Genomic DNA, 16,558 nt, shown 5'->3' on the forward strand with positions numbered 1-16,558 from the left:
GTCTGTGTGTATGTGCATGTGCATATGCGTATGTGTATATGTATGTGTGTATTGTGTGTATGTGTATATGTGTGTATGTGTATATGTGTGTATGTGTGTGTCTCTCTCTGTGTGTGTGCATGTGTGTGTGTGTGTGTATTCTAAAGTTGGATGAGGGAATGCACACCTATAATCTCAACATACATACATACCTCAGGTAGGAAAACTTGACTACATACTAAATGTAAATGAAGACAGGGTGGGTTAGCATCAAACATTACAGCATTAGAACTTAAAACAGAAAGAAAAAACATAAACGAAAGGTACTTCAACTATTTTAATCGGGTGTGTGTTTGAAACTTGTTACCAAATCAATCTTTGACTCCAGCTACTCTAGAACCTTGGCTTTTCCATGCCTTCAGCACTCACACTGTGGGAATGACATGAGTCATTCACAGTCACGCAAGCACACACACACACACACACACACACACACACACAATCATGGAAGGTAAGGATGAGCCAACCTTACCACGGTTCAATTTTCCAGGAGGAAAGTTGTCCTGGGTGGGGAAGAAACAGTCGATGTCTGCAGTGTTGAGCTCTCCATGGCTGAGTCTGGGGGTAGCAATGAGGCTGGATGTGGAAACCAGAGCCAATGCATTGGAGCATATTTTTCTTTCAAAATATTTTATGTACTGCAGTTTGCACAACATCTTGGCAATGAAGGCATGTCTGTGAAGGAGGTGTCTTGTGTTTCACAGCTAACATAAGGGCAAAAAATATGACAGCAGCTAAAAGTGACTTCAATCACGAACTGAAGGAGTGTGTAAGAGTACCATGGTAAGGTCTGTGGGCTGCAAGTTCAAAGGTAAAAACCAACAAAATTCCCAGAGAATGCATTTCTCTCTCTTCCACACCAGGACATGTGCCTCCACTCCGGCACTGCTTTCAAATTTGGACAACACTTGAGACTTTAGGGGAAAAGGTCCTAGAATATTTTTGGTATTGTCTAGGAATGAAACTAAGTTTAGAACAGTCCATCTGCTTGATTAGAGAGAAAAAGAGCTGCGTTTTCTTGGCATGCACATCCTTTCTAAATCTCAGAGATGGGCGTCGTTCCAGATTTCTCTGGAAATCATTCTGAAGCTCACCAGTTCTGCCAACACTAAACACGCTGTCCATCTCCTTTCTTGTAGATATTTTTTAAATTATATTTTATTTCTTCTTTAGAAGTTTCATATATTACTGCAATGTAGTTTGCTCCTAGATAGCCTTTGCTTCCTTCCAGCTTCCCCTCACGCCTCCCAGTCCTTCCCAACCTCGGGTTCTCTCTTTTCTGGGTTATTAGTAACTCTGAGTCCGATTGGTACTGTGGATGCGTTCGTGCATGAGGGACCATGCCTTGGGGAATGGACACCTACCCGTGTAGCTTGTAGACACGTGTGTTGGCTGAGGGTGTAGATCTGTGTGTCCCCTCCCAGTTCCAAAGGGACTCTGTGCGTCTGGTCAAGTTTTCATAGAACAGCTTGCAGTGGCCTGCACGGCTAACTTATCTGCTTCCAAAGGGGAAAGATAAAAATAAAAATGCACGCCTGAAATGGCACTAACAGCGATGAGTGGCCATTGTTAAAGCCATTCGTTGGAGCAGCCATTTGATGGTCAGGGTCATTGGTGATGTGGTGCCTCAGTACTGCATGCATTTTTCCTGTTCCCATTTTACAGATGAGGAAAGCGAACTCACTTCTTCTGGACTCCCACCTAATAAATGCTAGAACCAGGGCATGGCATGGGCACACCACACCCCAGAGCTCCTGCTTCCGTCCACTACTGTCATGCAAGGAGATAAAACAAGTCCTTTGGAGTTTTGTCTACCTGTCTGCCCATCATTTCCTTTAAACATGAAATATATTTTTGATCTCAAAGCCTTGCACAAAGCTTCAGGTTGTATCTTAGAAAAGACTGTTGAGGTTGAAATGGAGCACAGGCACAAGTACTGCTTCCAGTGTTGTCCCTGCTTGATTCCTTCCCTTCCAATAGTCCTCCCACCCCTCCCACCCTGCCTCCTTCCTCCCACCCAAGCAGACTCTGCTTCTGTCTCCTTTATCAGTCCTCCCCTCCCCCACCCCCTGCCCCCAGTATTTCCTACCCTGCTTTCCTTCCAAGACAATCAACTCTATGGATGTTTCTCTATTCCACTCTGCCAGGGACTCGCAAGCCCTTGTCCTCAAGTCCACATTCCTAGTGGCTTTTAAGACACATGGGGGTAGATGACTTCTGGGGATTTAAAGTAGAGAGAATGTCATGAGAAGATGGCTGTATTGGTAGATGGCTCATACAAAATCCCATCTTCCATGTTTACCGCCTCAGCTTAGAGCAGCACCGTACCTCGACAGGGAGGGGCATCTTTCAGTCAGACTGGCCTGGCTCCAAAGCCTCCTCCACGTTCACACCTCCAGCTCCCAGGTCTCCCTCAGCTCAGAGACCTCATCTGCAAAGCTGAAATAAGAATACTAGTTCATGATCGTTTTTGTGGGAGGATTGGATAAACGGTGTAAAGCAGTTTTGGTGTGTGGCTGTCCTTACAATTATTCTAGATCCCTTGGTGGATCAAAGGTTGCTGTTTGATATGCTATTAAGATACAGTTTCTGACTGCAATGGATATCAGAATGGCAGCTTTCTACTTAAAAAATAAAAAGGCTTAGTAGATAACACAGTTTTTAATGGAATAAATGGGAAGGCAAGTCCCAAGACTGGTGGACCACCCCAACTACTCAGGCATCGTGAGTTCCTGTCTTAGTCTGCCATAAGCCCTTTGCCATCACCCTGGAGAGTAAGAGTTGAACTGCTTTGCTTCTGTACTTCATGTTTCCCAAAGGCATCATGACAGCGGCCTGGTACGTGTGTGAAGCAGCCTGTCTCCCGGATCACTATCTTTCGTGGGTGAAGATTCTTGATGTACTTCCAAATTTTGATTTTACTATCTTTCGTTTGTTGTGTGTTGTACTTTGAGACTTTGCCTCCTCTATCCCAGGTTGGCCTTGAACTTGTTATATATCAGAGGATGACCTTGAACCCATAGTCCTCCCGCCTCCGCCTTCTGAGAGTTGGAATGACAAGAATATTTCACTATACCCAGGCTGACCTTACAATTCCTAACCTCTGTGATATGAGCTTTTTCCAACCATTGGTTAGATATGAATTCTGCAAGGAGACTGTGTTTTCCAGTCTTCTCGGTGTCCTTCTAGTAGGACATAATGACACCTCAGAGGGCTTAGCTCTTGTCCCTGCAGGGTTCTTATAATGAATGTATCAATGCCTGAAAACTGGTGGATTCCTCAGATCAAAGTGGTAATTCCCCAATATCCAGTATTATTTGATACATGACGATATTTTCTTCATCACTGTCAGTGCATGGGGTGTCCCCTTGGCATAAACTGCTGTGGGATTAATGAGTCTCTAAGTAGAGGACAAATGCCTCCTGCCTTCTGTCCAGAACGTCTATCCAACTTTAAACACATGGTTGGAAACTCCATTTTCATTGTAGGGTCAGAAATAACAAATGCACACTGACTTGTGAGAGAAAAGAAATGGCTGCCACTCTCTAATGCCTTTGCTTCAGAGAAGTTGAGGGTGTGACTGAATATTTTCTTTAAGGTCCCATGAACACCTCTGGACTGAGGAGACTACTAGGAGTCCAATGCCCACCATTCTCCTTCCCGCTCTGCTGCCTGTTCAAAAGCAATTCTCCAGATGTCCAACCTTCTAATCAAATTTGATTTCCGAGGGGATGAAAATATTTGGAATCTAAGCTTATCATCTTTGCACTCCTCGTGTCTTATTTAATTCACAGTAGCTCCCCTCCTCCTCTCTCTTCCACAGGATCAACACTCTGTGGTAGGCCAGAGCACAGGCCCCAGTCCAAGTCCCAACTCCTGCTCAAATCCAAACACTGGAAGTGGTTACATGAACTCCCAGCAGTCCCTGTTGAATCAGCAGATGATGGGGAAGAAACAGACCCTGCAGAGGCCAACCATGGAGCAGAAGCAGCAACTTCTCCTCCAGCAGCAGATGCTGGCTGACGCGGTAAAGCTTTCTCTGAACTTCTACTGTGGACACTTGTTGGCCCTGGAGGGATAACGTGTCCCCTGTCCTTCTGTTTCTTGCCGTGTTCAACTCATTTACTTACGTGATAGCAGGGAGGGTGGAGTGAATCCAGCAGGCATTAAACTGTATGGATTTAAACTGCAGGGGAGCAGGAGAAAGCCTGATTTACCAGCTGCTACGCATATGGAAGGAAGTACACAGCCCTCGATGACGAGCCCAGCCCAGTTCAGGAATGTTTGTGGCCAGCAGGGCATTTGAAGGGAGCAGAGGAAAGCTCGGTTGTTCCCAGTCTCAAGGGGTGGAAATAGTGACCTGCACTTTAATCACCCCAACTCCAAACTGATTTTTAGAGGTAAATGGGTTTTAAAGGAAAGTTTTAAAGGCCAGCATGGAGTTTCACCACCAAGATTTGGTTTCCCAAAAAGCAAAGCATCTCAGAATGGGAGCTGTTTTTAAATAAATTTCCATTTCACTATATTTGCCTGACCCCTAAGAACCACAGGGTTGTTTTTCCCAAACACCACCAGAGCCTTGGTCCCATATTTATGTGCCCATTCCTCTGTATCCTTAGACATCAGCACACACATCAACCCAAACTCCGCTTCCTAAGACTGCAGCACCCTCTCCCGTTAGCCTGTCCCATCCAATGAAATCAAAGGGACAAAGCCAAACAGTTCAGGGTCAATAGACATACAGAAAAAGGGAGAGCAAGGTCAGGCGGTGCAGCTCAGTGAGAGGCTATCTGCCTAGTACGCCTGAGGTCCTGGGTTCGAGCCCAACAGTGCAAGATGTGGAAGACGAACTAAATCATTTTATATTCAAGGAACTTTTTAAAACAGCCAGAAATGTCAGGTGTTACAAACACTATGAATAGTCAGTGAATCCTGAAAGACCATGAAGATACAAGCTGCAAAGGAAAGACCCCCTTCTCCTCTCGTTGTCCTAATGGACCCTCCTACAGGAAAATCACAAGAAAAAAAATCACATAAATAGGCTATTGTAAAGTGTATGCTTAAATGCTGTGCTGTGGGAATTGCTAGAAATGTATGCAGAGCAGAAGTTACCTCCAAGGATCAGAAGGTGCAGAGGAAGTTGGAGGAAGAGTAGGCCGGTGTGGAGATGCGGATGTCATCCCAATCCAAAGATGTAGCACACTCAGGACACGGGTACACAGAGGACACACGTTCTGTCAAGGCATAGAGTGTGGTCGGGGATGGAGAAGGGCAGGACATGGAGGCCAGGGGAAGGAGCTTGCTAAGTCACACTGTCTAAAAAGCAGCCACTTTTTAAAAAAGTAACACTGTGTTCAGATTTGTATCCAACCAAAGACAGAGGCTGGTAGGAGAGACTGTCCAGCTCCAGTTTGAAAATATGGCAAATCATCTCCCAAAATGAGGTAAAATTTGGCTTTGACCTGGTAAGACTACAGCATTCTGATAGAAACGGTGGAAGCCACAGTTTTAAGCAGAGGGCAGACCAAAGGAGGCAGCCCTGGTTTCTTGTACTGGTTAGTCGCACGTCAAACTAGTAACAATGTAGCAAGCACAGGAGTCTTTAGGTGGCATATGGAAGTGAGCCCTTAACTACCGGGTCTGAAATCTGTGGTCAAACCTGATCCTCCCTGTCTTTTATCTTTATAATCGGAATAGTCTAGAAACAAGGGTGAGGAGGAAAGCATCATTTCCAACTGACTTACTGGCAAGATTTTATTATTCCTATTGACACTGCAAATTTGATCAGTTTTACACGGTGGAATTTCCGGGTTTTCTGCTTCCCTTACAAGACCCTGATTAAAAGTGACACACACATTCTTGAGGAGCTGGTGATGGTGCTGGCCCGACTCCCACTGGTGCCCTGTCGAGTCTCCCTGGACAGGTGCAAAGGGCAGTGGTAGGATGAATGAAAACGGAGCCGCGTTTTCTGTGGTCCTTACAAAGCAGTCCACGTCTCTTTGTCTGGATGCCATTGAGGGTGCCTATGCTTTTTAGCATATCCAGGAAGAAGCAGTCTTTGATGCCCCTTTACATTAGCATACGCTTTGTAGTCATTCAAGGCCTTGGCAAGGCCAGTCAGGCACCTAAATAGAGGCGTTTTCTCATAAAAGTTCCTTAGTCTTACTCTCTACTGTTCTCCCACCAGTGAGGCACAAAAAAAAAGTGAGACCGGACACACTCACTCCCGTGATCATCATCATTACGAACACACATTGTAAACCTACTGTGTGCCAGGCGTCATGCTGACGTTCTACAGAATAAAAGGATCCATCCTTATACAGGGATTCTGAAAGAGATTCTAGAACCTCCCAAATATTACACTTTTATGACTAAGGGCAAGACAGATACCACTGAAGCAAGAGACACTGGGCCGGCTGTGATGAAAAGTTCATTTGACACAGAGGTGATTTCCACAATAGGTGTGCGTTTAGACTGGAGCCTCGCTGTAGCTTCTTCTGTTCGGTGTTGTAGTCCAATCTGCTCTGACCTTGTAGCACAGCAAGAATACGTTGTATCTGCACATCTGTGCTGCATCTATGTACCTTAAAACAGAGTTTTAAGAAACTCAGGTTTCCAGAGATCTATATGCTAAGGCTTTGAGCAAATTGGCTGATCAGTTGGAGAAAGAAAATGCCAGTTGCTTAAGATACATTAAGTCAATCTGGATTTGAAATCTAGTACGTGATTCGGAATCAAGGAACTAATTCTCCTCACACACAGACTCTCTCTCTCTCTCTCTCTCTCTCTCTCTCTCTCTCTCACACACACACACACACACACATACACACGCACGAATGCACAAATGCTTCTTGGAAAAGAGATTTCATCAAATCCCATTCTTGGCCTAAAAGTTGAAACTGTCACTTTACACACATGTTTACAGCAAGGTTGCTTGCTCATAGCCACACTGGGTTGGTGGAGGACCCCAGGTCCTTCCTTAAACAGTTAGGGTTTAGACAAAACCACTCCCCACTGACCACTTTTTCCCTTAATTTGTAAACCCCTGTTTTAAAACAAAATGCAATCCATGTGTTTCTGATTCATTTACACTTAGCTCATCGAAATTGTGTTTTATATGAACTACTTGGTGTTCAAAAACACTCTATGAGTCTTTCAAGTTTATTTTTTCTTAGAAACAAGAAATGAATTTGGTTTGTTGTTATTTTAAGGCCCTTCCCTGCCCGCTCAGCACACACACATCCCACTAGGAAATTCAGAGCTATGAGTTTGGGTGGCACTAATGCAGCATTGGCTCTGGCTAATGGCCTCATCCATTACAGTTTTCTCTGTACTTATTGACTTTCCTATAATTACAGTTTTCTGTCTCTACCTATGCCAATTATTCTTATCTTCAGAAATGGATATTGCTTTAGAGTGCAAACAGAATTACACTAAAGCAATTCTAGAAAGTTCCCAAATGCGCACCAAGAGAGAAAAGAAGCAGTCACCCCTGTCCAGAGCTGATAGCAAGCGCACAGCTGAACTTTCTCGTTTTCTATATAACAAAGTCTCATCGCCAACCTCACACAGGGTTAGTGTGATGTCATGATAAACTAAGACAAAATAGGCTGCTTGGTAATATTTTCTAAGAACAAACAAGGTAAATATGTGACCCTCCCAAGTATAAATACTAAATGTTATCCTCTCCTGCAAATGGGCAATAGCTGCCTCTCTCATCAATCTAGGAAAATAATCCACTTACCTAGGTCACCCACGCCCAAGTCTTGTGATAGGGTCGTTCTCAGCCCTCAGGAGACAACTGCCCAAATTCACTTACTAGGAAAAAAAAAATTTAAAGGAAGCTGGTTCTGGAACTTTCTGTACTTTTCAAAGAGGACACTGAGAAGGTCTTTGTATTCAGTGGCATGAAAGATTCTGAGTTCCTGACTGTGGAATTTGTATCCGTTGTTATTTCTGTGTGACCCTGGGCCAGTTACTTAACCTAATGAAACTTGCATGTCCTCTTTTAAATGATATTAGCCACCACGTTATCTTCAAACATTGGCTAAGAGCAGGTAGAGAAGTCCTGTGTCTGTGGTGCTGAACGGTTAGCAAGTCTCCGGATACCTCTTCCACAGCGAGTTGGCAGAATGGCCAGATCAACTTACTGACAGCCCAGATGTTCTCTGTTTATCTGGCTGGCCAACTATTTCCCATAGTCAGTAGACAAGAAAGCTCATCAGACAGGCTACAACAAAAAACAAACCCACAGGCATTCAGTTAGGAGTGAAATTTAGAAAATGGAGGAAGGGAGCATGCTCAGTGGTCACAAGGCAGGTGCGGAAGTGTATAAAGGAGCAGAAACTTCCACACCGGAAGTGATGCAAACTGAAAGTCCTGTCTCTGAATTTACACCACCACATAAAGCATAACCTGAAACCCACACAGCGAAATGGCTCTGTTCCTCCGACCAAGTCCTCACCGTACAGCCTAGGCTTGCTTCGAGCTTGTGGTCTTCCTGCCGCTACTTCCAAAGCACTGGGAGCTCAGGTATACACCGCCATGCTTAGACAACATTATTCTTATACTTCTACCTTTTTGAACATCATGCAGATTTTTTTAAGCGGAAAAAGTGTTCGCTCAATTCAATATGTTTTCACTTGTGTTTTCAAGGAGAAACTTTCCCCTCAGGATCAGATGAACCGACATCTGACAAGACCGCCCCCAGACTACAAAGACCAAAGAAGAAATGCGGGCAGCCTGCAGCCAGCTGCTCAGTATTCTGGTAAGAGTTCTTTGAAATAAATACAAATCATGACTGTGAAAAAGGAAGACGATTCTACTTCCGCCATTTCCTTTCCCCGTCTTAGAGGATTTATCTACCCTAAACCTTTCTCTAGCTCCCACTTAGCTTTCAGATCCAAACATTTAAAAGTCAGTGTTATGGCTTAGACCTGTATTCACAGCACTCTTGAGGCAGGAGGAGCACTACGAGTTCCAGTTCAGCCTGGGCTACATAGTAAGTTCCATGATAGCCCAGATTATAGTATGAGATTCTTTATTCCATCATCCTAAACACACACACACACACACACACACACACACACACACACACACACACACACTTAGTCTTTTAGCGAGTTCTTGCTTGTCCTTGCTCCGTGCTTACATGATCTCTTGTGAGAACCTTAAAAATTTGAGTATTTTCTAACCGCCGTGTTCTTTGATGGTCAAGTAGAAACATCTCCCTTCTAGAACATCGGCTGGCAACTTTCATAAAGTCTTCTCTCGCACAGCCTTTGAGCCCATCTCCCCAAGTATTCTCGTCCAAAGACAATATACCCTGCCAACGAGGAATTATTAAAAGGCAGATCATGTTTTATGAAGCCTTCCTTGACCAAAGGTGAATTCTGTTTAAGTCACAGAACCAACCTTTTTAATCACACTGTTTCTCAGAAGGAAATGGACGGTAAGGACCTGCAGTGAAATCTGTCTTCTGTATCCCCAGGATGGGAGCCTAGAGTCTTAACAGTGTCGTCAGAGCACAGGCTTCTGTTTTCTTTCTGCCTCCTGAGCATGTGGCTCCCATCCTGAGGCCTGCACCTTAGCCACCACAGCAGTAGCCTCCATATCTGTTTCCAGGCAGGAAGAGGAAGGAAGAACAGGTTAGCAAATGCCTGGAGGAGCCACGCCCCCTCTCGAAGCAGTCTGCTGGGGCCTCTGCCCACTTTTATCTCTGGCCAGAGGTGTTCCTATGGGGCTTCCATCAGCAAGAAAACGCAATAGTACATGCTTTGTCACATGACCACATTGCTGTAAATATCAAGGCTCTGTCTGAGGGGAATACAGGCACAGGACAAGGACACCCATCCAATGGCCCCTTCCAAGGAAAGTCTATGCTTCTCCTGAGAGCGGTCTTTTGCATATCATTGCTGACCCCAAGTGAATATTTCCCTTCCTGTGCTTTTGAGAACAAAACAGGCAGCAGCAGAGCAAGGCAACCCCCTTCATGTTGCTTTAAATTTTAATGTTTGTCTGGAAACAGTTCTTCCCCGGCTATCATATCAGGGTAAAGAACAAAGAGAATCTGTCCTTACTTACATCCACTGCACATTAGCGGCATCTAAATCTTAACTGCTGTTTTGTAAGCTTTATGGAAATTCTCTCTGCTTTGGTTCTTTTAAAATGCTCTTTTCCAGGCCAGCGAGATGGCTCAGTGGGTAAAGGAGCTTGCTGCCAAGCCTGATGACTTATGGTCTACCTCATAGACCACACTGGAAAGAGAGAACCACCTCCCACAAACACTTTTCTGACTTTCATGTGTGTAGTGGCACTCCCATGCCCAACACACATACACAAATGCACACAAAAGTAATCAAATGTAAAATGCAAAACAAAACAAACAAAAAAAAAAAACCCTGCCTTCTTTACATGTCTTTTTAGGGTGTATCATTCTAACGAGACAGCGGAATATGGTTTTGGTTGGGAGGGGATTGAGCCCAGGGTCTTGTGTTTGGAAAGCATTCTCCCATTGAGTAGCACTCTAGCTTTAAAACTTCTTATTTTCCCCCCACATTACTTGCACAGAACAAATTCCCTTGCCACAAAAATCTTCATCTGCAAAGATGGCATTGCTTAAATCCATAGTCCCTCGATCTGATTTTGCCTCATCATATACCGATGTGTAGTGCATCATAGAGGATCTTGGGGGAGGAGGTAGGAGAGACTCTTCCTGCACTGGAAGAACATGTGGTCTGCTTAGGGATGCATTTTGCAAAGCTACTGTGTTGCCTTGGCCCTGTCTTTTGGGTTATACCTCATAACGCATCATCTTCAACCAGCAGGGGTCACTTGTGGGCATGCTCTTTACTCTTATTTCATACATGTGCATGTGTGCATGTGTGTGCATGTGTGTGTTTCTGTTTCAATATCTTTATCACAGGATTATCTTTCTCTGGGCCTTGTCCTTCATTAATCTCTTTCATTAAATCATTCAAAATTCAATTGAACAACAATTCTGTCGACCATTATACTTGGAATACAGCTGTAAAACAAACAAGAGAAAAGGTCTTCCCTTGCAGAATGTGTCATCTAAAGGTACTTTTCTCCCCTCCATTTTTGCTCACAATCTGATTGCCCAGGGTTACCTCAAACCTAACTAAGCCAGGGATATCTCATTGCATGGATTAGTCACTGTCTGTTGAATGGAGCCATCCTGTTCATCAACTTGGGATTCAGTTATTGCACCCCCACCCCACCCCCGATTAGTTGTTGACAGGCATCAGTTTAACTGGTAACCCTTTCAAGGCTTGCTGGATTACCTGAGTGCTCAGTGGAAGGGTCAAACAGAAAAATGGCAGACGTAAAAACCAAGACACATTAGGAAAAGCTTCCCAACAGAGCTTCAGGCTCAGCCTGAAACCTGAGGAAAATATAAGGCTCAGGGGCTTAGCGGCCATTATGGGAGCAGGGAACAGATGAGCAAAGGTGGCTGGTGGTGTGTTCCACAGCAGTGCCCTAGGAACTGCGCATCCTCCAGCAGGCTTCCCATATGGAAATAATCACCAGATCAGATTACATCAAAGTCCAGATTCCTGAGACTTTGTTCGCCCTTTGGATACAGGAAAGCCACTTACAGCAGCTTCCTGAAAGAGGGCGATGCAGATAAAGAATTAATCTTGATTGTCTAGGTCACGGGTTAGGAATATTAGTGTGGTAGCCATGAAGAGGATTTATCCTTCACTTCCTCATCGCGACACTGGGGTGAAGAGTAACCCGGATTTCATGACAGCTAGCCAACCAAAGTTGTAATCTTCGAACTTGGAACATAATAAAAATAATTCAAAACAAAAGATTGATTATTACCTCAGTGACTTCAGAACACAAATAAAAACTGTAAAATGGAGCCATTCTATTTCGCTCTGCTTTCTGTAATGTGTTGACTTTTAACCAGGAGTGGCTCAGGGCAATGCCTTCTCCCAAATCTCTTCTGTTCTTTTTTTTTTTTTTTTTTTTTGCAGTATGTTTGATATGTTTTTGTCTATATTATCTTGCATATGAAAGTAGTTCTGGAGGTGGTAAGTTGTTCAGGCTTTGGTAAGCGATGCTGATATGTCAGGAATGACTGTGATTCTCTTCTCTATCTTAGGTGGCCCCTCTTCCGTGAGTTTAAACTCTAACCAGGCGTTGACAAACCCAGTCTCAACACACACCATTTTAACTTCGAACTCCAGCCTCATGTCTACATCTCATGGCATGAGAATGCCATTGCTATCCACAGTTCAGAACATAGGGATGTATGGAAACCTGCCTTGTAACCAGCCTGGCACCTACAGTGTCACTTCAGCAATGAACCAGCTGACCCAACAGAGAAATACAACTCAACTGATAACAAATCAGAACAACCCTCTGATGCCACGGCCACCTCCCTTGGGGGCAAGTACCGGTAACAATGCGGCCGCCTTTGGGGCTGGACCTGCTGGCAGTCCACAGCAGTTAAGGCCAAATCTGGCTCACGGGTTGGCAGGCATGACAGCCCAGAGGTCATCAACTGTCATGATCACAGCCAGCACGACAGCAACAAACTGGGCTTCTCAAGAGGTGACAGGGAAACAACAGGAAGCCCTCAAACCCACAGGAGTCCGCTTCCCAACGAGTACACCTGCCTATACCCCAAACCAGTCACTGCAACCAGGAGTAGGGAGCCAGCCATTCTCCCAGAGGGCAGTGGCGCCCCCTAGCCAGTTAACGCCGGCAGTACAGATGAGACCTGTGAACCAAATGAACCAGACATTAAATGGGCAAACCTTGGGTCCGCTCAGGGGTTTGAACCTCAGACCCAATCAGCTGACCACCCAGAATCTGTCTAATATGAACCCACCAGGGACAGGATTGAATCCGCCGAGGACAGGCGCCAACCAGCCTCCGTCCCTGACACCCAACACATTTCCTTCATCCAACCAAAGTTCTAGGGCTTTTCAAGGACCCGACCATGGCAGCGATTTAGCTTTTGACTTCCTCAGCCAACAGAGCGACAGCATGGGCCCTGCCCTAAACAGTGATGCTGATTTCATCGATTCTTTATTGAAGACGGAGCCCGGCAATGACGACTGGATGAAAGACATCAACCTCGATGAGATCCTGGGGAGCAATTCCTAAGGTGGGAGGACCGTGGCCTGGAGGCTCCAAGCAGGGTTTTCCGAGGATACTGTAACGCCGAACTGCTGATGTCCAACTGGACTACAGACATCAAAACAGAAGGTCGGCAGGAGCCACAGTTGTGAACATTTTGGTTCACATGCTTGATTTTAAAAATCCTGAGCCTGAGAGTGAAACATTGAGATCGTTTTTCTTCCTGCGTGAACTTCGGGATTGTGTTATGCAGTTTATCCAAACACAACTGTGATGCTGATGTGTAATTAATTGTGTAAAATGGTCTTCCCGAGTTCCTTTTCTCAGTGAAGGATGTACAATGGAACTTGAGACCTATTTCAATCCCACGTCGTAGAGAGGTGCTTGTTCTAAGCACCGGGCAACCGGCTGTCACCTAGTAGATAAATACGCTTTGACTTCTCTGTGGTTATTTGTCCTAAAGCTTGCAGGAAAGATGAAAATGTTCCATGGTTGTTTGGAGTAACCCACAGGTGTCCTACGAAAGAGAGCACCAGAAAACCTAGAAGCTATCCAGCAGATTAATTGATTTTTTTTCCTAGATGCACTCCTCATTTTTGTAATTTTTCCCACGTTTTGTGTTTTGGTGGGGTGCCATGTCTCATGATAAAACAGGAATGCAGGGCTTACAACCTGACTGGGGCTTCCCTCCTAATTTTTGTAGATAACCAAGACTGGTCCTGATCACACGGAAATATCAGTGCACAACTGCCTCCATGGAATTTCACTTCAAAAAATAAAACATTAAACCTTCCCATGTAGGAGAAAAACATGGCTGAGGATAACCAGCGATGTCACTCACTGTGGTTGCTAGCCGCTGGTTTGTTCCCAAGCAGAGTGAAATGGAGTCTTGTCCTATTTTTTTGGTAGCCAGAGACTGGTTTTAAGGAAAGAAGGAAGGAAGGAAGGAAGGAAGGAAGGAAGGAAGGAAGGAAGGAAGGAAGGAAGGAAGGAAGGAGTGAATTAGAATCAGATTAGAGAATATCCAGTTCTGGTTGGAGATAAGAAACAGGGAGAGGCATGAGAGGGCACAAAGCTCTTTCACAGAGCTCAGAGGAAACTGACAGACAATGTAGGCCTTCCTTAGACACACTACGTGGACTTAGGTGAGCAGCTGAGCCCAGTGTGGTCTCTGTTCAGTCACTCTATTCACAATGCAGTAAGTCCTTGCCATATGGTGGCTGGGCCTTCTTACCCAGGTTTCCTCCCTCAGGGCTGAGTATTATAGCAAAAGTGGATGTGTCTGGGTCACTGAGCCTCAGTGTCCACTACTATGTACACTGCAGAGTGGAGCAGGTGTCCAGGTTTGATAGGGCTCTAAAAGACCACTACCACCTTCCTAAGTCCAGAGAAACAAAGACTACTCTCAACCTTTGAGTTAGACATCCACACACTAAAATACCAAGTGTGACTGACTTCAAGTCATCTAGGCAACCAATCTTCACAGACCTGTCCAGAAAAGGGACACTTTCTTTTTAAAGCTCTGCAAAATCCCCTTCCCGTCTTTATGATGCCTTTGGGCTCTGTCTTTCCCACTGCACCAATATTACTGGCTCAGAATCTTTTCTGGGCTGGTTTGTAAATATTAATAAATTACTTGTTTTGTAAACTTTTGTAAAGAATATTTTGGTAGAAATACTTAAAACATATTCTTTGGATTATATTTATACATATGTGAAATAAATATACTATCGAAAGGTTATATTTTATACAAAAAGTAAATTGTTACCTTTTGTATGCTAATATACAGAGTTTTGTATAATACGATGGTTTATTTTTAGCTCCACATTTAAACCATAGGTGACTGAGTGGAAACTTTGAAAAAACCACCAAGAGGCTTGTCAGGTAAATGCGTATCCTGAGACCTCACTCGGAAAGCATTCCAGGTTCCCATCCCTCCCCGGTCGCCTTCTTTTCCTGCTCAGAGCCTTCCGTAAGCCCACAGTTCCCATGTCTCATTTGGTGATCCTACTGTGCACACTGTACCAGTCCCTGCTGCATGTGTCCTACTGTGTGTCTCCATTATACAAAACAGTGTTTCCCCATGAAGAGAAGAGAGGAAGGACAATGTATATATATATAAACGCCATGATCTCGTGACTCCTCCAGATTGCTGTACATATCTGCAGCACTTCTCAGTCTCCAGCTTTGTAACTCAGCTCGTCCCACCCTAACACAAATAGGACATTCTACAGCAGCTGTCCAGGTGTCCAACTGAAGAGGCAAAGGAAACAAAACGGTTGGCTTTCTATCTTAATGTGAATTTCATAATTAATGTCTATTTATTCAGCTATTCACTAAAATACAGGATTCTTTGGGGGAGGGGTGGTGTGATCTGTCGTTTTTCTGTTTGTTGGCAGCCTATTACCAAAGATGATGTAATTTTCCTGAAAGCTGAGATAATGACAATTTGATAGACAAACTCAGTAAGGGCCTCAGGATCTACAACGTAAGAGATACTGGGATACCAACTCCCATTTACAGACGTGCCAGACCACTTAATTCCTGACATTGTTTATCATTCTGACATATAACAGAGAAGGTAAGAGTTGTTTCTTTTTCTTCTCCTTCTTTTCCTCCTCCTCCTTCTCCTTCTTCTCCTTCTTTTCCTCCTTCTCCTTCTCCTTCTTCTCCTTCTCCTTCTCCCCTCCTCCCCCTCCCCCTCCCCCTCCTCCTCCTTCTAATTAAGAGACTAGAAAGTAATGTAGGTAAATAATTACTTCTTGGCTTTGTGTTCAGCCCAATGAATGGAGTCACTGCGTGAAATGCTGATGTCACCTGCATTGCTGTCCTGAACCCACGAATGTAAAGATTTCAACTTGTAATACAGGCAGTTTGTATTGTGTGTAATTCCATGTGTAAAAAAAAATAGTTTAAAAACAATTCACAAGTGGTTTTCTTCTGTGAAGTCGTACTGTCAGTCACCAATAACATGATTACAGTTAGGATAACCAATGTTAACCGTAACAGGCTCATTTACACAAATTGTTCTTTTTAAAATTATGTGTATGTGTGGTATGTATCTCTGGGTGCTGGTGCCCGCCAAAGCTAGAGGATGTCCTGGAGATGGAGTCACAGGCTATGATGAGCCAACTTTTGTGGGAACTGAACCCAGGTCTTCTGAAAGATAGTGACTACCACTCTCAGATGCTAAGGCATCTCTCAGGCCCCAGACAACTGTATGGTGCAGGAAGCTTTAGACAATAGTAAAATGCAGACTCCTCTCTTTCCAACGGTCATCTGTTCACTAAGAAAGCGTGTGTCTTAATTTACACTTGAGATTATATATGCAGGGCCAGGCAGACGGCTAGGATGGCAGAGAGACCGCAGTAAAAGAATGAGAAATTTCAGTCTCCAGTACCCACGT

The 16,558-nt window shown here is 44.4% G+C and overlaps 1 protein-coding gene and 1 long non-coding RNA gene across 4 annotated transcripts in view; one reads left to right on the forward strand and one right to left on the reverse strand.

The window, feature by feature from the left end:
* LOC120094078 (uncharacterized) overlaps positions 1–4,315 on the reverse strand; it is a 33,754-nt gene extending 29,439 nt beyond the window's left edge. Inside the window, exons 1-5 of one of the 3 annotated variants that reach the window (XR_015627499.1) lie at positions 4,170–4,309; positions 2,368–2,478; positions 2,129–2,256; positions 1,404–1,535; positions 512–597 (exon numbers count right to left, since the gene is read on the reverse strand). This is a non-coding gene — a long non-coding RNA (uncharacterized LOC120094078). Of the gene's footprint in view, positions 1–511; positions 616–1,403; positions 1,536–2,128; positions 2,257–2,367; positions 2,479–4,169 lie in introns of all 3 variants that reach the window. The other 2 variants (XR_015627497.1, XR_015627498.1) reach the window with 2 other exon arrangements.
* Positions 1–16,074, forward strand: part of Maml2 (mastermind-like transcriptional coactivator 2) — a 320,193-nt gene extending 304,119 nt beyond the window's left edge. Inside the window, exons 3-5 of the mRNA XM_087564114.1 lie at positions 3,863–4,066; positions 8,695–8,806; positions 12,170–16,074. Coding sequence (XP_087420240.1) covers positions 3,863–4,066; positions 8,695–8,806; positions 12,170–13,179 — 1,326 coding nt within the window. The 3' untranslated portion in view covers positions 13,180–16,074. The remainder of the gene's footprint in view (positions 1–3,862; positions 4,067–8,694; positions 8,807–12,169) is intronic.
* The last annotated feature ends 484 nt before the right edge of the window (positions 16,075–16,558 follow it).

Source organism: Rattus norvegicus, chromosome 8 (assembly GCF_021556685.1).
Source record: "Rattus norvegicus strain SHRSP/BbbUtx chromosome 8, alternate assembly SHRSP_T2T, whole genome shotgun sequence".
NCBI classification, from domain to species: Eukaryota; Metazoa; Chordata; class Mammalia; order Rodentia; family Muridae; genus Rattus; species Rattus norvegicus.